The sequence below is a fragment of the Schistocerca cancellata genome, chromosome 4 (assembly GCF_023864275.1).
Source record: "Schistocerca cancellata isolate TAMUIC-IGC-003103 chromosome 4, iqSchCanc2.1, whole genome shotgun sequence".
NCBI classification, from domain to species: Eukaryota; Metazoa; Arthropoda; class Insecta; order Orthoptera; family Acrididae; genus Schistocerca; species Schistocerca cancellata.
The window spans coordinates 365872120-365899885 of record NC_064629.1 but is presented as its reverse complement, the minus strand read 5'-3'; the positions used below and the strand labels follow the sequence as shown (position 1 = coordinate 365899885).

General features: G+C 40.3%; 1 protein-coding gene across 1 annotated transcript in view; it reads left to right on the top strand.

Moving 5' to 3' along the window:
- The window catches only part of LOC126184197 (NPC intracellular cholesterol transporter 1-like), a 296479-nt gene that overhangs the window by 83302 nt on the left and 185411 nt on the right, over nt 1-27766 (top strand). The window contains exon 11 of the mRNA XM_049926565.1: nt 17284-17408. Coding sequence (XP_049782522.1) covers nt 17284-17408 — 125 coding nt within the window. The remainder of the gene's footprint in view (nt 1-17283; nt 17409-27766) is intronic.

The following is a 27766-nucleotide window of genomic DNA, read 5'->3' as shown; positions in this document are numbered from 1 at the left end:
ATGAGACAGTAAATTTTGTTTGCTTCATGTAGTGTATCGAATTAAAAAAGTCGTTTTTATAAGAAAACACTATTTTGAAACATTATTCCAAAAAATATATAAACTGAATCTCGTGATTTGTTCATTTTATTCCTATTATAATAACATCTTTTATTATCCAGTATACAAAAACAATGTCTAAGCATTTTGAATTGTTATTAGAGGTATCAGAAGTAAATAAACTTGATTTATGATAAAATAAATTGTGGTATTCTTTATGGGCCTTTGAGGCCCCCCCGTTGGTATTACATGTAACAAAAAATACGTTGGTAATGCTAGGGTTAATGATTTGGTAAAGAATGATTAGGACAAATAGAGTATTTTCCATTTTGCCTTTATAAATATCATCAGAAAAAATTTATTGACCTACATAGTCATTTACAGAATAAAAACATTGTTCTACTAGAAATTTTTTAAATTCTGTTTTAAATTTGTTATCATCTTCTAACTGCCTGATGTTGACTGACAGTGCGTTGTAGAGTTTTGCATCGATATGGCTCACATGCCTTTGTGTATTCGTTCTTATTGTTCACTGAGTATGAAGTGCTGCGCTATTACGGGTATTGTAGTTATGAAAGTCGGCATTTGTCTGAAAATCTGCAATGTGGGTTCTGACATACAATACACATTTGTATATGTATATTGATGCTATAGTAAGTATTCTATGCTTTTTGAATATGGGTTTGCAGTGTCTCTGTGGATGACTGTGAGTTATTATCCAGATGGCCCTCTTCTGCAACAAAAAAATTTGTTTGAGGCGCCCTGTTGTGGAACTCCAAAATATTATTCCGTATGTGGCAAGAGATTGAAAATAGCTGGAATATGCCATTCTGGCACCCTCTGAGGTACAAACATTTGCAGTAATTCTGAGGGAAAAACAGGCTGAATTAAGTTTCTGTGCAAGTTTTATTATGTGGTCATTAAAATTTAAGTTTTCATCCACATGAATCCCCAGCAATTTGGTTGATGTCATTCTGTCTAAGGCTTTGTCACCCAACACCAGATCGAGATTTACATTTTGACATCTTTTCCCAAACTGCATGTAATTTGTTTTATTTACATTCAATGTCAACCTGTTTGCATTGAACCAAGAGCGGATGTAATTTAGTACTTTATCAGCTGTTGCTGGTAGCAATTGCTTTGGTGCACTTATTATCACACTAGTATCATCTGAAAATATTATTGCTTTGGCTGCATCATCTGAGGTGTGAAAATCATTTATATAGAGAAGAAACAATATGGGCCCTAGGATGCTGCCTTGTGGTACTCCTATTTCTACATTTTTTTGCCTCTGATACTGAATTTATTTTGTGGTTGGAGTAAGTTGATGTCAGTCCTACAACCTGTGTTCTGTTTTTTAGGTATGATTCAAACCATTTTTTCCTATCCCATGTATTCCCAACGCTTCCAATTTTTCTAAAAGAATGTCCTGGTTCACAGTGTCAAAAGCTTTGGAGAGGTCTAAATTTACTCCTACAACACTATAATCTTTTTCTAGATTTTTGATTATTTGTTCAGTGTAGCACATTACTGCTGTTTCGGTATTTTTACCTGCTTGGAAGCCATGCTGATTTCTGTTTAGTAAATTATGGTCATTTAGATATTTGTTGATTCGGTGCTTCATCAGTTTTTCTAATATTTTTGAAAATGCTGGGAGGAGAGATGTTGGGCGATAGTTTTTTACCTTATACTTGTCGCTGTTTTTAAATATTGGCTTCACTTTTGAAATTTTCAGCCTTTCTGGAAAAGCTCCTTCACTGAATGATAAATTGGCTATGTGTGCAACGGGCTTTGCGATTCGTGGTGCTGTCCTTGTTATGATTGGCACATGCACCTCATCTATGCAGGCGACATTTTGGGTTTCAAGCTTTGTATCACTTTCAACACTTCACCCTCATTTGTTGGCTCTACCCTCATCCTACAAGCTGTTTTTGGATATTTAGGTTTTTCTTTGTTTGTAAATTTGAAGCTTAATGAAGGTGTTGCATTTATGAAATAATTGTTAATATAATTTGGCAAATCTTGTTTATTAATATTGACATTTTTTAAATTTTTGGGGCTAATGTCCTGGTTTTCACAACTCTTCCCCGTTTCAGTCTTCACAATACCCCATATGGCTTTTGATTTGTTTTCAGACTGTCTTATAAAACTATCATTACTCATGAATTTTGCTTTAGCAATTACTTTTCTATATACCATCTTGTAATTCCTGACATATTCTATGAATTGTGGGTCTGTGGATGTTTTCATTTTAGAAATTAGTCTCTTTAGAGTTCCACAGGAAGTTTTGATGCCAGCTGTGATACAAGAACTTGGCTTTGTATTGCCATGTGATCTGATTTTTGACAGCTTTTTTGGAAAACACATTTCAAAATATCCCATGAAAATGGAAGAAAATGTGTTATATGCATCATTTGTATTTGTTAGGGATAGTACTTCTGCCCAAGCCTCATTGGTTAGCATATTGCAGCTACGTTAGATATTATTGATGTGTATTAACAGGGATAGTAAAACACAAAGAATAATGAGTACTCCAGTGGCAACAGGACCACCCTGGCCTGTGCTGACTGCTACTGCCATGCAGAAGTGCAGCTCAATTGCTGCTACAGTACTGATTATTCTTCACGCTTTACTGTTCTTGTTAATACATATCAATAAAACAGATAACACACTAAATTAATTTGGGACCACTCTATTGAATGGGCATGTAAAATTCCACTTTCAAACCATTTTGCTTGTAATGCGAAACAAACTGATGCTTGCCATTGATGCTGGGCATAACATGAGAGAAGTAACAACTTGTTTGGGTTGACTCCAGCTTCATGCTGCAAAACTGAATTACGCATTGTGTGGTTTTTGGTTCATTGGTAAAAAGTGTCCGAGTGTTACATTTTTACAGTTTATATGTATTTTGTTTTTATCAGTGGTACAGAAAGGGGCAATTGCAGTTACATTTGTCATTGTGTATTTTAACATACCTGTAACCGGACATGAATGTATTGTAATTAGTCCCTTTCAATTCTGTATGAGATTATGTGACAAAATACTTGGCATTTTGTATTATTTTGTTGTTATTTTTGCAACTTATAACTTCTGAAACATAACTTGGTATAATGTCACACACATTAGATATCATCAACATTATAAGCATTTGTGGTAGACCATTGCAAAAGTCTTTCATAAAATGTCTTTACTTCATTGCTGTGTTAGATATATTGAGTGAATTTCTTAACATCAGCAATGATTAATTTGGACAATCCCATTTTTGTTGTATTGTTTAAGGGTGCCAAACAGAGTTTCTGGCTCAGGCCATGCACCTGATAGCTTTAGCTGAAAATTTTGATACAAAATGCTATTTTTATGGATGGGTAAGCTTGTATAGTCCCAATGTATTTCCTTGAGTATTCGAAGTGCTTAAATTATGTTGGTGTAAAGGACTATTTTTATGGTCTTGGTAGAGCACAGGAACATGATTCACTGGGAAGACATTGTTTTTTGTACAAAGATGGCCACCATTGACCGAAGTCAAGGATTTCATTGCCTTGTACTATAACTACTGCCTTGACCTCTTTGTTCATATTAGCTATTATGGATACTGTTATAACGTCAAGTTTAACACATATATTTCAGAACGACACAACACATATAAGTCACAGAGTAAATTGACAAGCAAGACATGTGTACACGTTAGCATTTGAATGAGCACTGAGTCCCAGTCTAGCAGCTGCTGCTCGGCTGGCCGCTTAGGTGGCGCAGCTGCTCCATGGCTGGCAGACAGCACCGCACGTAGAGGACACGCGTAATTAGGCGGTGGCGCTTTGAATGATTGGCGAGTCACAACACTTTTCCCCCCTTTGAAATTGTTGCACTGGTCTTGATGGAGGTGTCCTGGAGATGGCTAACGTCCATAGGCGTTGTTTGACTTGCCGTAAAGTCTCGAGGAGGAGGCTTCCCGTACGGACGGAAGTGTCCCTGATGATAACGGGTCGAGATGACAGGAGACGTAGGGGTCGAATCTGCTGGGGCCCCATGCACCAATCTGCCCGTTGTGGCAAGTCCAGTTGATATGACAGGAGAGATGGGGGATGTGTCAGCGTCCTTTGGAGGAGGAGGTGAGTAGATTTGCTCTGACAGAGGATGGTCATCCGGTTCCTGCATGGGCACGTCTCCTGGTGGCGTCCGTTCTTGTGCTGGCATCACGATGACCGTGAGAGGGCTGCGTTGTGAGTATTGAGAGATGCCAACATCCCGAGTGTCAGGTAGAGCCAAAGGTGGTGTAGCAGCATTCGGAACAGGCGTTGCTGGCACACGAGGCCGAAGCTGGTCCGAATGACGCACTGCAACACCCGTGTCCATCTGGATTTCATACAGGTGTCTGCCACGGTGTCTTAAGATGCGGCCCGGGCTCCATTTTGGCCGCCTGCCATATCCCCGTACCCAGACAAGGTCGTCAGCGGTGAACCGGCCAAGTGAAGGCACCCGCGGCCGTGAGGTGGAAGGCCGCAGAAGATGAAGTAGCGTGCGGGTCTGTCGGCCACGTAAGAGCTCAGCCGGGCTGTGGTCGCCCATGGGGGTGAAACGGTAAGACGCCAGAAACTGGAGAAGCACATCATCAGCAGCAGAAGAAGTCAAAAGTTTCCGGATCTGAGCCTTAAATATGCGGACCAGTCATTCAGCCTCACCGTTGGATTGTGGATGGAACGGCGGGGCCGTGACATGCATAACACCGTGACGAGCACAAAAATCTGCAAATTCGGAAGAGGCAAATTGCGGACCATTATCAAAACAAGAGTAGAGGGGAGGCCTTCCAAAGAAAAAATGCGGGCGAGAGCACTGGTGGTTGCTGCGGTGGTAGGCGACGTGCAACGGACAATGAAAGGAAAGTTAGAGTAGGTGTCAATTACGAGGAGCCAATAAGTACCTAAAAAGGGTCCCGCAAAGTCAGCATGAATGCGCTCCCAGGGCTTCTCAGGCGAAGGCCATGGTGACAAAGATGACTTCGGGGCAGCGGCCTGTGACGCAAAAGGGCCGCAGGCAGCGACCACGTGTGCTATTTCAGAGTCTATGCCAGGCCAGTACACATGACGGCGCGCCATAGATTTTGTGCGAGACACACCCCAATGCCCTTGGTGAAGGAGGCACAAGACCGAAGCACGCAAAGATGCAGGTACCACAACACGCGGCGAAGCATTGTCAGTGGAGAGGAGGATAACACCATCCCTAGCCATGAGGCGGTAGCGCAAAGCGTAGTAGTTCCGCAACGGGTCAGAAGTCTTAGCAGACGGGCGATCTGGCCAACCCTTCTGAATACAGCGTAAAGCCCGAGAGAGGGTAGGGTCAGAACCCGTAGCAGCCGCCAGCCGGTCCCCAGTGACGGGGAACCCATCAACAACCCGCTGCTCGGCAACATCCAGGTGGAAACACAAAAGTTCGTCCCTATCGAATGCCAGATCAGGACCCATGGGAAGGCGAGACAGAGCATCAGCATTTGCATGTTGAGCCGTTGGCCAGAAATGAATCTCATAATTGAAACGAGACAAGTAAAGAGCCCAACGCTGGAGGCGGTGTGCAGCCTTGTCGGGAAGTGATGTTGATGGATGAAACAAGGAAACAAGTGGTTTGTGATCCGTAACAAGATGAAATTTTGAGCCATAGAGAAAAACACCAAACTTATGAAGAGCATAAATAATGGCCAAAGCTTCTTTCTCAATTTGAGAATACTTTTGTTGGGCATCCATGAGCGTTTTGGAGGCATAAGCAATGGGTTGTTCCGAACCGTCCGAAAATCGGTGTGCAAGGACTGCACCAACCCCATATTGAGAGGCGTCTGTGGCAACAACAAGATGTTGGCCAGGTCGATAAGTAGCCAGGCACGGGGCCTGTTTCAGCATATTCTTCAATTTCTGGAAAGCCGCTTCGCATGACGTGGACCAGTGAAAAGGCACGTTTTTATGCAACAGGCGATGCAACGGCTGAGCCACCGAAGCCGCAGACGGTAAAAACTTGTGATAGTATGCTATTTTACCCAAGAAGACCTGCAGTTCCTTAACAGATGTAGGGCGAGGAAGGGCATCGATCGCAGTGACAGTTTGCTGAAGCGGACGAATACCATCCCAAGAGAGTTGAAACCCCAAGTACGTGATAGATGCCTGAAAAAATTGTGATTTCTGAAGATCACACTTAAGACCGGCAGTCTGTAAGACATGAAAAAGTGTGTGGAGATTTTGAAAATGTTCTTCAGTGGTGGAGCTAGTGACAACAATGTTGTCCATGTAATTGATACACCTAGGGACAGGGAGCAATAACTGTTCCAAGAATCGCTGAAAGAGAGCAGCGGTGCTAGCAACCCCGAATGGCAAGTGTTGCTATTGATAGAGGTCGAAAGGCGTGTTAAGGACCAGAAACTGCCGGGAAGCAGCGTCGAGAGGAAGTTGATGATAACCTTCTGACAGGTCAATTTTAGAAAAATACTGGCCTCCAGCAAGTTTAGTGAACAGTTCTTCAGGACGGGGCTTAGGGTAAGTGTCGATGAGGCATTGAGCATTTAGAGTGGCTTTGAAATCGCCACAGAGACGAATATCACCATTTGGCTTAGCAACGACGACAGGAGAGGACCACTCACTGGAAGTGACAGGAAGCAAGACCCCTGAAGTAGTGAGATGATCCAACTCCCATTTTACCCGATCACGAAGGGCCACAGGAATGGGCTGAGCCCGAAAAAACTTAGGCCGAGCAGTGGGTTTGAGTGTGATATGAGCTTCAAAGTCGTTTCCACGGCCTAATCCAGGAGAAAAAAGGGACGAAAATGTCGTCGACAAGGAATCCAGTTGAGCATAAGGAATAGCATCAGAGACAATATTGACAGAGTCATCTATGGAGAACCCAAAAACGCGAAAGGCATCGAAACCAAAAAGATTTTCTGGGTTGCTCTGGTCGACCACAAATATGGGAACAGTGCGAACGACGGATTTGTAAGATACCAAGAGAGATATCTTCTGTTTATTGTACGTCCGTAATTGCCGAGTGACAGGTGACAGGAGTGGAGAACACAACTGAAGATACATCTGAGAATTAATTATAGTGGCAGCAGAACCGATATCCACTTGCATGCGAACATCTCGACCAAGGGTTTGGACAGTGAGGAATAACTTCCCTGAAAGGAAAGAAGTGCAATTGACAGAACACACATAATGAGAATCAATGTCATGTTCATGAACATCATGTATGCGGTCGGATTTGCAAACGGAAGACACATGACCTTTCTTTTTGCAATTGTGACACACAGCCCAACGTCGGGGGGCAATCCTCGCGTGAATGTTTCGTAAAACACCGCGGACATGAAGGAAGTTGCCGGGGGTTTTGCTGCAGTTTCTTAGCGGATTGTTTACGGCTAGGCCGAGGCTGCGCGTGGGAGCGCACTGCGGCCACGTCGGCTGGCGGGGACGCGCCGCACGCGTCGTCAACAGCGCATAGAGGTTGTATTTCCCCGACATCACCCCAAGCCTCTATTTGCACCCCAGCGGCGTGAGAAATTTCAAAAGACTGCGCAATGGAGAGAACTTCATCTAGAGTCGGATTCGCCAACTGAAGGGCACGTTGCCGAACTTCTTTGTTGGGCGCCGACCGGATAATAGCATCCCGTACCATGGAATCGGCATAGGATTCTTTGTGAACGTCAGTAACAAATTGACACTTTCGACTGAGGCCCTGAAGTTCAGCAGCCCAAGCGCGATACGACTGATGTGGCTGTTTTTGACAACGATAAAAGGCAACACGAGAGGCTACCACATGCGTTTGCTTTTGAAAATAGACAGACAGAAGTGAGCACATTTCAGCAAAGGACAAAGATGCAGGATCCTTCAAAGGAGCCAATTGCAACAACAACAGATACATTTGAGGTGAAACCCAGGAAAGGAACAAAGACTTACATGGTTGTTCATCCGTGACATGAAATGCCAAGAAGTGCTGTCGAAGATGTTTTTCATAATCAGATCAGTCTTCGTCAGTCTCATCGTAAGGAGGAAAAGGAGGTATAGCCACTGACGAGAAACGCCCCGCATTCGACGCTGCAATGAAATCGTGAATCTCCGCTGTTAGAAGCGTTTGCTGTTCAAGGAGATTTTGTAATATTTGCTCGACAGTAGCCATGGAACCCTGTGGGTCAACGGTGAAAAGGAAAAATCCACTACCTCGTCGCCAATTGTTATAACGTCAAGTTTAACACATATATTTCAGAATGACACAACACATAGAAGTCACAGAGTAAGTTGACAAGCAAGACATGTGTACATGTTAGCATTCGAATGAGCACTGAATCCTAGTCTAGCAGCCGCTGCTCGGCTGGCCGCTTAGGTGGCGCAGCTGCTGCATAGCTGGCAGACAGCGCCACACATAAAGGACGCACGTAATTGCGTGGCGGCGCTTTGAATGATCGGCAAGTCACAACAGATACTCTCTGTCACGTTTCATTACATTTTATTATGCCAAGTGTTCTATAAAAATCAAGGAACACATGCCTCTGACAGAAAGATAATGAACAATATCTTCAAACTTATGAAATGTAGTGGGACTTAAATAGAAATGTATGATGTTATGTTTCCTGTATCCTCCAGGGCATGAATCAGAGAATAGATGTTAAGTTTTGGCACTTGCAAACATTGTTTTCAATATAATGGTACCAGAATGTACATGATTCATTTGCACCTTTCTTCACATCTCCTTCAGTGTACAACCAGATAACAGAACTGTTCTCCTTCAGATTTGATACACAAAAAAAGAACACAGATAATTGTCTCATGTGAAACACTTCTTGCATATGTACTTGGACTTACTCCATAGATGTACATCATAAGCTGCTAAATAAATAAATAAATAATTGGGATACATGGTACAGACAAGTTCTACATAAAGTTGAACAAGAGTCCACACATCTAGTCAACCCTGGCAATTATTTCTCCTTGTAGGACTTTTGGTTTCTTCATTATTTTGTGAATGTCCAGTTCACCCTGTGCTGCCCCTTTAACAAACTCCTACAGGTGAAGTGATTTCAATTTGGTTTGCAGCTCTTCACACATGCTGCAGACATCAATTTTTAGTCTCCCAAACTTTAATTTAAAATTGTTTTTGAAGTATGATAAATAAAAGCTATATTTAACTGTTGTTCCAGGATGAGACATTTTAAAGGTGTTGTACATCAACATCATATTCAATTCAGAGTGCAGATATTTAATTTCTTTTCCTCTATAGTGTGACTTTTAACAGGGAATGAACTTTTGTGACCATAATTATCTTTTCAGATATTCCTGGAACTGCATAGGACATTGTGTTGAAACCCCTACTATCTTGTAGTTTGGAGCCCGATATTAAAAGTGAACCTAACCTCAAAACCTTTTTTTGTGATATACAGTGAAGGTTTACTAAAGCTTTTCCAGAAATTTCTATAAGTTTTGAGATATGTAGTACATAGAACTTAAGGCTTGCTCTTCTCTGTTCTGAATGTTCAGCATGATCAGAATGGTGCTTATATCAGAAGCTTCCAAGAGCCATTGAAGATGTAGGTCTTGTTCACTGTTGTTGTCAAAATCATAAAGTTTGGCACAATGTCTATTTGATCATTTTCTCTGAACTTCAAGTAACATTTCCAGAGTTTACGCCCACATATCAGAATAATGATTTTTTTTCTCATCTGTTATTTTTCCTGAACAACTAGGTTTTCCCTTTCACAGTCTTTTCTTTCCTAATATTACATTTCCACTTCAGGTGTTTTCTTTCACTATTTACATTCATCTAGAAAATTTCATCTTGCGGCAAACCTTGCAAGATATTATTTCACATCCAATAAACTCTGCAAAAGAAAAATATGGAGATAGATATTTGTATTTCTTTTGTTACATAACACTCAGTATTCTGTCAAGGTGCCACTATCATATCAGGTGCTGCAATGTTTGGAATTGTACAGAACATGCAGCAGTTAGCTCCTTTCATCGCCCACATAGCATAGGTTCTGAATTACATCCCTAAACAGCTGCTGTAGCTAGTTCCCTCCATCACCAATCAGTTGGTCTGCCAGGAAAATATACCAACAAATGTATACCTCATTTTATGCACTACCCTTTAGTACCTTGGGCATGTTCTTTTTGTTTTGTTTTTTGCACTATCATAGCTGTTGCAATAATTGGGTTTTTGATGTGCTTATTTAATCATTTTATTACTTGTCTTAGTTCTCACCAATATGTAATCAATTTATTACAACGCTTTATCATACAATAATTTTCCAAAATGTTGTATTTGACACAGGTACCAAGAGCCACAACTTAAAATAAATGGATAAGTCACATATTATTAATAGACTTTACTGAACACAAACACAGGGCTAATAAACAGAACATCCAAATAAACAACTATAAAAGAATTTTTCTGGTTAACAAATTAGGCCTAAATTTCATGTTAAGAAACATTTAAAAGCAAAAAATTACTGTTATTGTTGTAAGCCTATGTAGCATTACTATATTGTTAATCTCTATTGCCACATTATAAATGTCTACTAAAAGGTACGTTGGGCCACTATAATGCAGTATATAACCAGCTGGCTCAAAGAACAATCTTCCTCCCACTTCAATAAATGGTTAACATAACCTAAAATAATAAAATGGTGGGAAAATTCACAGCATGGTTACTAAGATGAATGTCTATCACAATTATCAACCATTAAGTTTTAATTTTATTTTTGCATATACAGCTGGAATAACATTCAATTAAGAACAGAAAAACTTTTAAGTGAAAAAATGGTATATTTATATATACAGGGTGACCCAAAAGTCCATTAACATTTGAAAATGCCCCAATTCATGAAATAATGTAGATAGAGAGGTAAAACTTACACACATACTTGAAATGCCAGGCAGTTTTATTGAAACCAAAAATGAGTGTATAAACTGGCCCTCAGATGACACTGGACAGCAACACACCAGTGATGTGGCATGAGAATTGTGTATAAAATGAGCTGTAGACAGACAGGGGTCAGATGCATGAGCACTCACAGTGTGACAAAGTAGGTTTCACACTCACCATCCTACTTTGTCTTTTACACTCCTAATTACTATAGCTAGGATCTATACTAGTTTTTTTTTTCATTTTCGTTTGTTACTCTTCCCAAAAATTTTGGTGATACAATCCATTATCTGAGCACACATTTAATGCATTTACAAACTGATATAAATTAATTTCCCCTGTGAAATCTATTTATTCAGATTATACACTTCACTGTTCTGAATGTTTTCTGTTCATTACTTCACTGGAAATGATGTATTTCCAAAGTTACTGTCTTTCAGAGTGTTTGATCTAGAAAGCATCTGTAAAAATTTAGTGATCTGATAAATAGATTCAGAAAAGTAGATTATCTCTAAACTGTAGACCAATTTTTACTCATTTCCAAGACATGCTTATTTTAGCTCAAACCTAATTAATTCAGGAGATATAATTAATTAAAAGTTTCAACCAGCCCAACTTAAAGCTTAAATTGTGACCAAACCACTATAAATTTCTGGTGTATGTTAATGAACTATTGATGGGCTAAATTTTCTGAAACCAGTGACACCAATAACAAATATGTAATCGCCATAATTAAGAACTGCATAATTTTTAATATCCAAATTTTAATACTCAGTATGGATGCCACATCTAAATATCAGGATTTTCCATAGTGTAAGTATAAATTGGTTCTGTATATTTTATTAGCTACTCTTCATACTGTTAATTTGATAAACAATGTCTGACACTCATTATTACATCTATTCTATGAGGTTTCAGGATTGCAGCTGACTTCTTGCCAAAATATTTGGGCTGGCCACTGTTCAGCTGCAGTGGTGGACACTCACCTGAAGATGGCTGAATGGTCGCCAACCAAAATATTGTAGCAAGAGGTCAACATGATCTGGCTGCAGTTGCAAAACCTCAAAGAATATTCAGTATGCCAGGAAAACTTCTAGAATCATTATTACATCTAGAATGAGATTTCCACTCTGCAGCAGAGTGTGCACTGATATGAAACTTTCTGGTAGATTAAAACTGTGTGTCAGACCAAGACTCAAACTCAGGACCTTTGCTTTTCGTGGGCAAGTGCTCTACCATCTGAGCTACCCACGTTTGAGTCTAGGTCCGGCACACAGTTTGTCAGGAAGTTTCACATCAGCACACACTCTGCTGCAGAGTGGAAATTTCATTCTGGAAACATCTCCCAGGATGTGGCTAAGTCATGTCTTCACAATGCCCTGCAAGAGAGCTTCTGTGAAGTTTGTAAGGTAGGAGACAAGGTACTGGCAGAATTAACGCTGTGAAGATAGGTTGTGAGTCATGCTTGGGTAGCTCAGATGGTAGAGTAGTTGCCCATGAAAGGCAAAGGTCCCAAGTTCGAGTCTTGGTATGGCACACAGTTTTAATCTGCCAGGAAGTTTCATTATTACATCTATTTAAAAAGGAATAATGTGACCTAGGGGAATTTAAAATAATAATCAAATAAGCAGAATCACATAATATTCTAGAACACATCTATATAATGATGAAACATCCACAATTCTTTAATGACACTTCTCATTTTTCTTGGAGTTAAATCTTGTTCAGTATGTAATTTGCTCCAAGATTTCAGTATTCTCTACACTGTATGCTCTAGTGTTGTTGTTTGAAATAGCCTCAGGATTACTCAAGAATATGAACAGTGACTATTAAAACCAGTGATAGACTTAACAACTGCAAATGTGCCACTGTGCCTTAACGAACTATTATCATCATTTTGTGCACCTTATAGACAATTTGTTATCTACTATAGGGAAAATTATTTTGTGTGTCAAATTAGTTCATGATTCTTATCCTTTTGGCAGAATATAATTTAAAGTTATCTGTCAAATGTGTGTACAAGGAGACCTGCATAAACATTTTTGATCTGTAATGAGGCCTGGTCTTTAGCAATAGGAATCAAACTCCATAAATAAATATGCAAAGTAATTTTGTGTCAACATTTGAAAAGAACCATTGGCCTTCTCTCTTTATTTGTTAAGAGATACAATCCTACCACAAACATTTTCAACTAGAGAACCAGTGGCACATCTACTGAGAGGCGACCTTAATCTACAGGTAGGTCCCCCTTGTATCGTTACAATAGCATGTTGACTTTACCAGAAAAGGCACTGTTAGTGGAGCTTTACTATCAGAATGGAGGATCCACAACTGCAGGTTTATGATTTTAATACCATAAGAAGGGTATTTGAATGGGTAAAGATCCTGCGGCAAGTGTTTCTGAGAAGAAAATGATCATGAAGTTCAAAGCCTCAGGTTGTGTGGATGATCAGCCCTGTAGTGTGTGCTAGACAGAGGTGCTACTGCTGCTCAGACAGTTCAAGAAGAAAGGAGACTTTAGTGGGTTCATCTCTGCATGGTGAAGTCAGCTCTTGTGAAAATACACGTTGCACTGGCATTCCATACACTGCTGGTTGGAAAGCACTAAGGCACACCACCCAATGCTATATGTACAAAATCCAGCATCAGCATGAACACCGATTTTGTGATGCAGAGAATTTTTGCAGTATGGGCACTTCAAAAAACTGGGATAGATGATGATTGGTTGTCTAATCTGTTGTGGACCAATGAAGCCCATTTCACACTCTGAAGGTATGTGAACAACCACAACTGCATAGTTTGGACTACTGAAAATCCTAGAACTGTCATGCAAACCTCACTTTATGATGAGAAAGTCACAGTGTGGTGTGGATTTACCACATCAATCATTATTGGACCCTTTTTCTTTGAGGAAATGCAGAATGTTGCTTTTCAAACTTTCAGTGTTATGGGGGCAAGGTACACCAATATGTTACAGAATCACATCATCCTTAGACTGTCTGATAAACACTTGATGGAAAGTACGGCTTTTACCCAGGATGGAGCTCCACCCATATTGCTACTTATGTGAAAGATCTCTTGTGCACATTATTTGGTGAAAATCACATACTCGGCAGCCACTGCCATCATGCTAGTCCTCTCAGCTTCTCAGTCCTAAGTCTGTGTGATTATTAGTTGTGGGATTACCTGAAGTCACAAGTCTACCGTAATCATCTGACTTCATTGGGGATGCTAAAGGACAATATTGGATGGCAGTTTTTCACCATAACTATTGATTTGCTGTACAGTGCTGTTCCCAACCTTGTCACTTGACTACAGGTATTGTTGATATGATAATCATAATGCATATGGCTAGGCAAGGAGCTCCACCTGTGTGGAGCCCAGCCACCTGGTGCAAGTCTCTTTAGTTGATGCCACTTCGGCAACTTGAGAGTCGATGGGGATGAAATGACAACAAAGGCAACACAACATTCAGTCCCCAAGCGGAGAAAATCTCTGATGCAGCTGGGAATTGAACCTAGGCCCCTCGCACGGCATTCCACCACCCTCACCTTTCAGCTATGGAGGCCGATGGTACTGTTGAAGAATAATGGCTGACATGTTGAGCATTTGTTATAAAGAACATCCACTTCACTAAAAGTCAATTGTTATGCTAATTATTTCTTTTGTTTCATATGAATTACCATCTGTTGGTCATTTTGTGCACTTTTTTTTGCATTCGATAAAACTGCCTATCATTTCCAGCACGTGACAAGTTTTATCTCTCTACCTACATTATTCTGTGAAGGATTGAATTTCCAAACATTAACAGACTGTTGGGTCACACTGTATATTTTCTCTGTGTGAGTTTTTTCACCAAGAACTATTAACCTTTGTGAAATGTTGCTCGCAAATAATCAGTATTTCACATTCTATCTTTAGCTTACTTTTTACAGCATCAGTGAACACCAGGTACATGTGTATATGGGACTAATACCTCTCTAAATCCTGAATATCAAAAAGTCACTGGCCATTTTACTGTCTGCCTTCCTTCTTTCCTTTTCTGCCCCCGCCCCCCTCCCCCCATTCCAACCCACACAATGTTAAGTTATAAGAAGTAGTAAGTCCTATCAACTTTTGTTATTTTTATGAGATTTAAAAAAAATGTGTAGTGATACGCATTGAAGTCTGACTAATGTAACATTACATTAATACTGCAGGAATAATATGAAATTCTATAGAAGATACAGAACACTTCAAATAATGCAGCCAACCAACAACTTCCTCACTGTCCCATTTCATTTTACTGAGTTACAGTTTAACATCTGTTAATATAAATGTCATTATAGGAGTAGTTTATTTCATATCAGGCTAAAGCCACCACTCATTGGCAGACAAATTACTTCTGTGTACTTCCATTTGAACATTTTTCTTTAAATTCATGCTCCCATAATACCATGTTTTCTGACATGCCCAACTCGTATCAACTATAAAATGTCTTGCTGCAAAAAATCAAAATCATGAAGTTTATTGAAATGAAAGCAAGCATACAAAAGAGTGTTCTCTCTTTTAATATCAGATCTGTTCAAAAAATTCTGGATCATTCATAATTTTGCACCAATGGTGTTTTGGAGCGAAATTTGGTTGGCATCCCTGCACATTCTTATGTTTAATGTGTAACTGCCAGAAGTTTCATTGGTGTATGTCTGTTAGTTATTGCTCTGCACTGTATTGAGTAGAACATTGTGTCACACAGTTTGTGAATTTCAAGATGGAAGAGTTAGAGGAACAATGCCTCTGCATTAAATTTTGTGCGAAACTCAAGAAAACCTTTACAGAGAACACCAAATGATGCAGGAAGCCTACAGTGATGAGTGCATAAACCATACTCAGTGTTATGAATGGTTCATGATTTAAAAATGGATAGATGGAACATCAACAAAATTGTGGGTGCCAATCGAAGACTGACTGTCCATGAGATTGCAAAAAAATGTAACATTTCAGTTGGATCATGTCATGAAACCCTGACACAGCATCTTAGAATGCATCATGTTGCCACGAAGCTTGTCCCATGGCTCATGAGTCAAGAACAAAAAGACATTTGCCTCACAATCTGTGAAGAGCTTTGGATCACGCAAATGAGAATGAGGTGTTCCTTAAGAGAATCATAACTAGTGATGAGATGTGGGTTTATGGTTATGATGTTGAGACCAAAATTCAATCTTCACAATGGGTCATGGAAGGTTCTCCAAGACCAAAATAAGTTCATCAGGTCAGGTCAAATGTCAAAGCCATGCTGATAGTTTTCTTTGACTTTGAATGATTATTTCATCATGAATTTGTGCTACAGGGGAAAATTGTTAATCAGTGGTACTATCAGGACATTTTATGATGCTTGTGAGAAAATGTGAGAAGGAAATGGCCTGAAATGTGGCAAGACAATCCATGGCTCTTGCATCATGATAATGCACCCACACATTCACCCCTGTTTGTGCGTGACAATCACACAAAAACAAAATCATTGTGTTGCCTCATTCACCATACTCTCCAGAGCTGACTTCCCTGGACTTTTTTTATTTCCAAAGTTGGAAAGCCTGTTGAAAGGACAAAGATTTCCAATGATAGATGAGAGAAAAGAAAATTCACAGAAGGCACTTCATGCAATCCAGCAAGAGGCGTGCCAGGACTGCTTCCGGAAGTGGAAACGGCATTGGGAGCAGCATATCAATTATGGAGGAGAGTATTTCAAAGGAGACCATGCACAATAAGTAAGAGGTACGCACAGAAAATTTTTGTGGACAAAGTTCTGGAATTTTTTGAACAGACCTCATATATTAAGAACACCAATAATTCACAATGAACATGAATGAACAGTTTCCAAGCTTCCAGTAGAGTTAGTTTTATGTTTTACTACATATTTCATCCATATTTGGCAACATACTTTATTTTATTGTCTTCGGAGAAGAAAAACTTCTAAGCCAAGGCCGCAATAAAACACTGTATTGTGGATAATTGGTTTTGGTAAAATTATGTTATCATCATCAGATCTTCGCACAGGTTATTTATTATAAACATCTTGTGGCATATGCACACAAAATCTTTCCATTAAACCTCCAGATGCACAACATATGACATGAAAGTTATGCATCTGGAGATTTAATGGAAATATTTTTTGTGTGTATGGCACAAGATGTTTATAATAACCTGTGCAAATATCTGATGATGGTAACAGTTTTACCAAAACCAGTTATCCACAATACAGTGTTTTATTGCGATCTTGGCTAAGAAGTCTATCTTCTCCTAAGAAAGTGAATACAGATCACTCCTTCATACTCAGTATGAGTAAACTAATGATTATTTTATTTTGTTCCTTAGATGCTGAGGATTCAATTGAATATAACAATTATCTAACTGAATTTCTGCTGCTAACCAATAACGGACAAAGTTTCATTAAGGATCTCAAATTTGATGGTTTTCCCCTTGAAGGTTACAACATCACAGTAAGTTGAAGATTATGCACTGTTTGACATTATTTGACTAGATATAAACTTCTTATGTATATCATTAACATCTAAAAATGTGTGTTTGAAGGGTAGCCATATAAAAGAGATGAATAAAATTACAACTGGCTGAGACTGAGGAACCTGATATGAATATAAAGTAAATGCTGACATTAGTATTTAATATGACAATGGTGAGCTGACACATGGAGAGACAGATGGAAACATTTATCACCATTATATAAATGTTGTAGATGTGTTGCATTCCACCATCAATAATCAGCTGAGTAATAGTTATGGAATAAAATATATTAATTTGCAAATGAAATTTTGTAATTAGAAACAGTTGACTATTAGTTCAATATAATGGCATCACAAAAAGGCCCTTTGCTTGCAAAAAAATGAAGTAGAAGATTTCTTTATCTTATAGTTTTATGTAGTTGAGAGTATGTTGAATCCAAGTTTTCAACCTCCAAAATCCTAGGGGCAACTTTTTGTGGCCAAAAAACCAAGAAATTTTGGCACTTTTTTCAGGTTTTTGCCTATTACTCGGAAACTATGCATCCTAATAAAAATGCTACAACTTACCAAAATGAAAGAGCATTAAATGTTTCGTTGAATGATGTACTTAAATGTCAAAATTGGTGCAGCTGTTTGGCCACAATCAGTTGCTGAAGTTCGTTCATTCTTACCAACTTGGCTAAAAAGTCAGCTCCAATGCCTGTAAATTAAAAACAGCCCTCCAAATAAAAATTTCAAGTTATCAAAGTTGCAGGGCATGAAATTTCATGTTACAAAAGGATACAGTTTCTCAGTTTTAGGCACTATTAGATGTTCATACAATTGAAAGTCAAAGTAATTCCATTTTATTATTTTCTTGTAAGTCAAAATGAACTCTAGATAATTGAAAAAAAGTGTGCTGCTTTGTCACATACAGTGATTTCTGCAGTAAGACAATAGTCATTTCTACACTCCTGGAAATTGAAATAAGAACACCGTGAATTCATTGTCCCAGGAAGGGGAAACTTTATTGACACATTCCTGGGGTCAGATACATCACATGATCACACTGACAGAACACAGGCACATAGACACAGGCAACAGAGCATGCACAATGTCGGCACTAGTACAGTGTATATCCACCTTTCACAGCAATGCAGGCTGCTATTCTCCCATGGAGACGATCGTAGAGATGCTGGATGTAGTCCTGTGGAATGGCTTGCCATGCCATTTCCACCTGGCGCCTCAGTTGGACCAGCGTTCGTGCTGGACGTGCAGACCGCGTGAGACGACGCTTCATCCAGTCCCAAATATGCTCAATGGGGGACAGATCTGGAGATCTTGCTGGCCAGGGTAGTTGACTTACACCTTCTAGAGCACATTGGGTGGCACGGGCTACATGCGGACATGCATTGTCCTGTTGGAACAGCAAGTGCCCTTGCCGGTCTAGGAATGGTAGAACGATGGGTTCGATGACGGTTTGGATGTACCGTGCACTATTCACTGTCCCCTCGACGATCACCAGTGGTGTACGGCCAGTGTAGGAGATCGCTCCCCACACCATGATGCCGGGTGTTGGCCCTGTGTGCCTCGGTCGTATGCAGTCCTGATTGTGGCGCTCACCTGCACGGCGCCAAACACGCATACGACCATCATTGGCACCGAGGCAGAAGCGACTCTCATCGCTGAAGACGACACGTCTCCATTCGTCCCTCCATTCACGCCTGTCGTGACACCACTGGAGGCGGGCTGCACGATGTTGGGGCGTGAGCGGAAGACGGCCTAACGGTGTGCGGGACCGTAGCCCAGCTTCATGGAGACGGTTGCGAATGGTCCTCGCCGATACCCCAGGAGCAACAGTGTCCCTAATTTGCTGGGAAGTGGCGGTGCGGTCCCCTACGGCACTGCATAGGATCCTACGGTCTTGGCGTGCATCTGTGCGTCGCTGCGGTCCGGTCTCAGGTCGACGGGCACGTGCACCTTCCGCCGACCACTGGCGACAACATCGATGTACTGTGGAGACCTCACGCCCCATGTGTTGAGCAATTCGGCGGTACGTCCACCCGGCCTCCCGCATGCCCACTATACGCCCTCGCTCAAAGTCCGTCAACTGCACATACGGTTCACGTCCACGCTGTCGCGGCATGCTACCAGTGTTAAAGACTGCGATGGAGCTCCGTATGCCACGGCAAACTGGCTGACAATGACGGCGGCGGTGCACAAATGCTGCGCAGCTAGCGCCATTCGACGGCCAACACCGCGATTCCTGGTGTGTCCGCTGTGCCGTGCGTGTGATCATTGCTTGTACAGCCCTCTCGCAGTGTCCGGAGCAAGTATGGTGGGTCTGACACACAGGTGTCAATGTGTTCTTTTTTCCATTTCCAGGAGTGTATCTTCACTATTTATTGGGCTCAGTACATTCATGTAAAAAAGATATTTATCAAGACTTATCGTCGATGCTGTTAGTGCAATTGGATTCGTAGCTCCATATATGGAAGCTTCCCTGTTTGAGACATCCTCGCCTGTACAACCTGAGCATCCTAACATAACCAGTGATGGATTCATCTAGCTCATATCTGATAACACCGATTTTAACATCTGCACGACTAAAGGGTTGAATACTTTCCATTCCATGGGAGGAATCATGGCAGTCTCTCCCTGCACAGATATGGAGTCTGACAAGAACATTGATTGAGAAAGATGACGTTCAACTTCTGAATTTTTCTCTATGCAAGTGATGCTTCGCAAAGGGGAACAAGGTCTGAAAGATCTCATTGTTTAAAGATGCCAAGTTCCTCATTAGATACCATTTTCGATGAAGGTACAAATGCTGCAGTCACACTGGAGAAGTTTCTCACAAATAAGAGCAACAAGAACTACTTGACTGTTATGCTCATGAGGAAATTTGAGGATGATACGGGCAGAAGAAGATGGCTGTTTCAATTGTGGAAACAGCTATTTCCCAAGCTGATGAGTTTGACAGTGAGGACACATGTGTGCTTGTTCTAATGGGTCAAGGAGACAACAACCTGTACTCCCACAACTGGGAAAAGGGAAATCAGAGGAGTGTGATACTCCAGTAATTCTTTCAATTTCAATCCTGCATTTGCCCTCTTCAGCCATGCCTTCACAGGATGTGATACCACATCATCTTTTTTTGGCCAAGGGAAAAGGAAAACACTAAACCTTATGGAGCAACAGCTACCCCTCAGAGTGCAAGCTGCTGAATTCAGTGAACCCTCTGTTTCTCAAGAATTAATAGTACAGGCAGGAGAACAGCTAATGTTAGCCTTGTATGGGAATTGTAGCTAGGCGACTTTGGATTAGCTCAGGTATGAGTTTTTTTGTAAAGTCTGCCCCGAGAAAATCTTTCAAACATTAAAGGCTGCTGCCAACATCGGACACAGCAAGGTGGCAATCATTGAGATTCTGCCATCAAGTGCAATTTTGGTTGGGAAGAAAACTGATCCATGCCAGTGGGGTTGGAAGAAAAACTTGTCAGGCTTGTTTCCCATGATGATGACAAAAAGTCATTACTATGTACTTGGTTTTCATTTTAGCAACCCACTCTTACCAATCAAGGTATGGATAAAAACGAATAAAAATACACATGAATGAAGAAAAATTAAAGATATAGCTAGAGAACAAATATGTGCTCACTATAGAGCAGTCTTCTGACTGGAAATTTCGTTTCATTGAATAACTTTGACTCACAAGGAGAACAACAGAATGGAATTACTTTGGCTTTTAAGTGTGCGAACGCTTAATAGAGCCTAAAACTGAGAAACTAAGTGCTTTTGTGACCAGAAATTTCATGCTCTACAACTTTGATAACTTGACATTTTTCATTTGAACCAGTCATTTTTGAGTTGCAAGCGTTGGAGCCGACTTTTTAGTGACATGCTCTTCTTTTTGATTCTGCACACTTTTACATGTGCATTCTGTTTCCATCCTATAAGCAGCTGCATTTGCTCTAATTCCTGTTTCTTTTGTAGTAACAGAGCTAAGTAATGTAATTCTGAAAAGCAACCACATAGTGATAATTAGGATCTTCTAGTACAAGCTGTCCTTTGGAACTTTCATTTCATAGTCTCACTCCTGTTTGTTATTTACATGTTCCATAAATAATGTGTTAAGGATATTTAAAAGTACACACTACAATGGTTCTTACAGTGAGAAGAGCAACACTTTGGCATAATTTAGCAGAGTGGTATGTATGATAAACCAACTATGTGACTAACATTTAACAGTATGCAACATATTACAACTTGTGCCACAACTTGACTTCCCAATGCAGCGAAAATGCAGAGAACAATTTTCAAAATCTGCTTCAGTATTTGTGACAGTATGTTGTTAATTGCTGACCATATCAAGAACATGGCAGGCCCTGTTGTATTAAAATATGGTTATCTAAAAAGGGACAAATATGTTTTCTGACACTCTTATACGAAAAAAGTATAAATCTGGTATGTCTGCCATTGAAATATGTCCAGCTTTAAATTGCATCAAAGCTGAGTGTGGATTTCAGCAGTTGAAATTCAGGTCAGGCACAAGTTTTTTGTCAGACCAGTGATGGGTCAAATTGCTGTACAAAACTTTAATATATGTAGATGTGGATCTTGCAGCTGCAGGTAAGGGTCTTGTGCATGCAATGCAGACAGCATTTCTCTTATCTGTGCTGGCCTCTAACCATAACTGACTTGTTAATAGGTGGCATGATAGCTTGTACATTGGTACCAAGGGTGATGGTGCTTGAGTAGTACATCATGTTGACAAACACAGCCAAACCACATCTAGCTGTATCACCACCAAGGTTGTCCTTTGTCTAGAGGGCTTATTAGCATAGAGGCATCATGAGTCTATGTAATGACCTTTCATGAACAGATGCACACTGGTCACTCTTCTGCTAAGTTTATCAGCTTCTTTACACAGGTTTTGAATCTCATGTTCTCCTGGAGGATGGAAGAGATTCATTGGTATTTTCCACCAGACTCTGTGATCGTGAAATTCATCAGCCATTAGTGGAAGAGGTGGGGGAATTTTTCATCTTGTCCCCACATGCATCAATCTTGTTTTCACTGTCAAGTAGTGATGGCACTCTGTGATTCAACAGCTTTTTTAGGGTGCCATTGCCTTTCTTCTGCTATTTTCTGTGGGTTTCTCCTTATGTTTATGATGACATCTATGTAGTAGGAGACACTTTTGTGTTACATTCCTGGGTTCTGATAACAACAACTTGCTTACTACTTGCTGCACACATTGCCAGTTTGGGGCAGTACCACTGCCCAGAATTAGAGTCCAGATTGACCGCATGTGAGCAACTGACCAAAGTTACAAGCCCTCTTGTCCTCTGTCCTAGCTTTACAAAGAAGCTTTTTAATAATGACCACTAGTCAAATTACATTAATCATACTGTCAATATATATGTCTCAATTTTTGCGTATTGATGTGCTGTATCGATTGCGAACATTCATAAATGCAGTAATCTTAATACATTTGAAAAATATGCAAACTAACATCAGTTTTAGTAACACTGATCAAAAACCTAGCTCTGAATTATGCTCTCAGTGAAAGTAGGACATATTTTCGCATTGTGCATAAACAAGTTATCTGGTGGTGCCATTTCTTTGATTGTCTCTTTTATCATTTTGTATCAGTTGTTGATTACTTATATCCATATACAATAAAATGGAAATTTTACCTAACTATACTATACTGCCTTACAATTTAATGATAGTATGTATTCATGTTATGGGCAGGGTAAGTAATATTGGTTCCCTTATACTGGGTGGTTTTAATCATAGTGCAGCTATTCACGGAGGTCCAGTGTGAGCTGGGCTGGTAGATCTTCTAATGCATTAATGTGGCACTGATTTTCACTGGAAAAAAATTGGTTCCAATTTTGGTGTCCAGGTGCAAATCTGGCACAGTACACTGTTTGTACGATGATATGATATCCACACTGTCGTTTGACAACCCACAATGTGAGTGAACAGTATGGCTATCGAGAAGAGAGACTGTGCACTGTTACTGAAGCTGTTTATCTCAACGGTAGTAGTTACAGTGTTGCATTGAGAGAGTACCACTGATTGAGAGATATGAAGAGAGGCACAATGTCATTAAATGGTTTGAAGATGATGATTTGTGAACACTTGTGAGTTGGGTGTGGAACCTAGAAGAGGAACACATCCTCTCCCAGTGGAAGTTATTGACAAGATTGCCGTTGTTGTAACTGACCATGCAGTAAATGCCCCAGGTAGCACTAGTTCTCATACAGTGTCACAAGAACTGTCCATCCCAAGGTCGTAAGTACGGAAAACCTTGCGATCTTTATTGCACGGGTACCCGTACAAGTTCCAGATGCTGCAGTAATTGAAATCTCATGATCTGCAGCAACATTCTGAATTTGCTATGCAGTTTTTGGCACAAATCAATGTTGATGACATGTGGCTGCACAATATTCTATGGAGTTCAAAAAATGGCTCTAGGCACTATGGGACTTAACATCTGAGGTCATCAGTCCCCTAGACTTAGAACTAATTAAACCTAGCTAACCTAAGGACATCACACACATCCATGCTCGAGGCAGGATTTGAACCTGTGACTGTAGCAGCAGCACAGTTCCGGACTGAAGCGCCTAGAACAGCTCGGCCACAGCGGCCGGCTTCTAAGGAGTGGTAAAGCACATTTTACACTATCATGTGTAGTGAATACACAGAACTGCCAAATTTGGCATACTGTTAAAAGGTGTATTGTGAATGAAGAGCCACTGCACTTGCTGTTACGTGACTGTGTGGTGTGTATTTACAAGTACCTTTATTCTTGATCCATTCTTCTTTGAAAAGAATACACCCAGAGGCCCTGTCAGATGTACCATGACATCTGTACATTATTGAGACCACCTTGTACAGCATGTGATTCCTGCTTCGGAAGAGCACAACTGTGTGGAAACCACTGTTTTCGTGCAAGATGGGGCAACACTTCATGTTGCTCACCCACTGAATGATCTGCTTAATGTAACCTTCCACAGATGTGTTATCTTCAGAGGTTTTCCAGGTGCTTGGCCTGCAAGATCACCTAATCCGAATCCATGTGACATTTGGCTCTGGGGCTATCTAAAAGAACATGGAGGTGTCAACAAGATGCTGCATCCATAAAACATCATCAACAATTGCTCACAGCAGCTCTGGATGGATCTGAGTAATGTGTTCCTGTATACTGAGCTTCAGATCAGGTAGAGACCAATATGTCCCTGGTACACGTTGGTCTCTATGTGATCTGAAGCTCAGTATACAGGAACACATTGCTCAGATTCCTCCAGAACTGCTGTGAGCAAACATTGATCACGTTGTTTTATGGATGCAGCATCTTGTTGACATTTCCAGTGGTCATATTGAACAGACTGGGTAAGCAGCAGTTAATAATAAAGTCAACATTACACCTTTCTCACTTTTTTGACCTTTTCTGCCCTCCTTTTCGCAATCCATTACACATGGAAACATTGCTGTATGTCTGTCTTTTATTCACAGTGTCAGATTTGTACTGGCTGGACAAGACTGTAACTAATATTTTTTCCAGCATAAATCAGTTCCACATTAATACATTATCATGTCTGCCAAGTTTCGCTGTCATATGATAATTACAGCCCAAACTGGACCTCTGTGAGTAGCTGCACTTAAATTATAATCACCTGGTACATGTATTATTGCCTATGTTGTGTCATTGGTGTTGTAATATTCTACGTCACATCCAGAGAATGGTCTAGACACGTCACGACACAGAGACTGAGGAAGGTCCATACAGTTAGCTAACACTGAGACGGCTAACTGAACGTTTTTTGAAATTATGGAACATAGTCTGGAAATATACAAACAAAAGGCAAGACTAGAACAACAGCAATAATGCTTATCTGAGCTGAAATTGAATGAATGACTTGTATGAAAGTACACTATTCTGAGTTAAAGTTCCCTGGAGGGAGATATGTAGCTGTGTATGAATGCAAGTATAGCCAAGGCAAATAATACAAGTTCTGCTCCTGGTCTGCAGAGAGGTCCCTCTTGGATGACTGTCTGAACTGTAACTCCTTGTCAGGTGTCGCTGCCTCCATCTTCATACTGTGCAGCAGGCTATGTTGCCTGTTCCATCTTGGCGTTTCTAGCCATTCCCTGAGAGGCTGTGTTACTATTAAAATTCTGCTGCGCCTAACCTCTTCTTTGTGTGCATTCACATGAGCTCCACACTGACTTCCTGCTACACATAACCATGCCCTGCTGGTGGCATTTTCTTTTTACTCTCTAACAAACTTATTCTTTCTGGCTTCTGTTATTTGCCTTTCAGGTGTTGCATTTTCTAAGTAAGAGACCTCCCCCTCCCTCCCTATGGGGGAAAAATTTGTAGGTACTGGGCTTCATAAGTTATATTAAGTTAAATCGAAATGTTCACAACTGTTTTACAATAATCCTCAAAAAGCATACATGAATGGTTTACAGTGATCAACAAAAGAAGAAGTACATAATCATTTTACAATAATAAAGAAATCTTGTGCTGGAAGAGAAGCACACTTAAGTTCTTACTTTTAACTCTTCACATCACCTTTACAGTCCTAATATCTGAAATAAAGACATATTTTACTTTACAACTTGAGACATTTCCTATTATGATTGCAATTCTGTTTACTTGAAGGATTTGTATTTACTTTATTTAAAATCAACTTTACAATGATTTACAGTTCATAGCATAATGACAATGATAGAAAAAACACTTTGCAATAGTTTTCATACACCCTATGAGTGGTGTGATCCTGATGTTCAGCATTTGACTGTTTTCTGCTATGACACTCACAGGTGGTGTTCTGTCTTCATGTCTCCTATTTCTAACAGCTTCACACATATCTACGGGCACTAATCAGTCTTTTCTGAGCAATGAAGAATTTTTGGATCAATAGAAGTGTTCCCACAGAAGATAATTCTTGACGTGATGGAGTGCACACAAGTAAAATAAGCTGCCTGTGTGATGGTTTGGATTTCAGTATGTGTGTGTACTCTTAAATACAAAAGCAGATGAGCTCAGTCTCATCACAGTTTGAAGTATAGATGGCATTCCTAATTTAGTTTGCAGTCTAAGTGAAGGCCCAGGAAGCTGGTGCTGTCAACTCTCTGTACCTGCGGGCTGTTGAATGCACTGAGATTCCTCAGAGTTTTGTGACTTGATTGAAATTGCATAAAATTTGTAATGCTTAAATTGGTAGGAAGGGAGTTAATAGTAAATTAATCACATATTTCAGATAAAATGTTGTTGGTGAATGGGGATGACAGATTTCTGTTAAAATATTGGTGTTGTCAGCAAACAATGAATTATCACTCATCACAATTCCAAGCTGCAGGCAGACGGGTGGACAAAATCAGAAACAATAAAGGACCTGGGAAAGAGCTCTGTGATGAATAAGAGCAGGTTCTCTTGTTTTGGTGTTAATGCTCACTGGTTGTACAACCAAGAGACAATGGATCTGAAAGGTTCATGTTCTGGCTGTCCAGGGTTCCCACGAGCAGCAATGCAAATTGAGGTCAGGCAGTGCCACATATATCAAAGCAAGCCCAATACAAATGGGTTGTGGCAAGTGCCCCAGAGGTTCCCTAAAAGTGAATGTATCAGTATGCAGCACACCTTGAGGTTTAGCTTTTTATTTTTATAGGGGTTTTTAACAGCTTCATGATCTGTATAGTTAAGCCAGTACCATAATTTTCTGCTGTGTACAAGTTTCTTGGCATCAATCACTGATTCATGCTCCGACTTTACGGTTATTGAAGAATCAACTCACTGAACACCTTTCAGCTAAGGAACCGTGGATTCACCAAATCCAACAGTACACAACAGGTGGCTGAGCTCCCCATGTTACTTGCCATTTAACATGAACTGAAGGGCATATATAATTTATGAACTAGTATGAATGTGGCAAGCATTACTCTATGCATGTGTCTGTCAATTCAGTTCCATGAAGACATGGTAAACAAGCAGTACCTACATCTGTTGACTCCAGTGTCCCACAATTTTTCAATATGATTGTGCAATTATTTCAACTGTGTGGGAAACAAAACTATAATTAAAGATTGGCTACATTAAATTAAATTTCAAATTCAGAAAGGATTCTCTATATCTGTTCATTTGAATGCTAATTCAAATTACAAAAATCTCTCTGAACCAGTTTGAGACAATAAAATCCTATTATTACAATATCACCTACTATTCATAGGAGCACCAAAAGTGGCAGCTGGAGGGGCAAGTAAGAAATACATTCCTCCACCTTTTCTAGATGCTTCTCCCACTGTTGCATACTCACTCTAGTCTCCAATCTGCACACA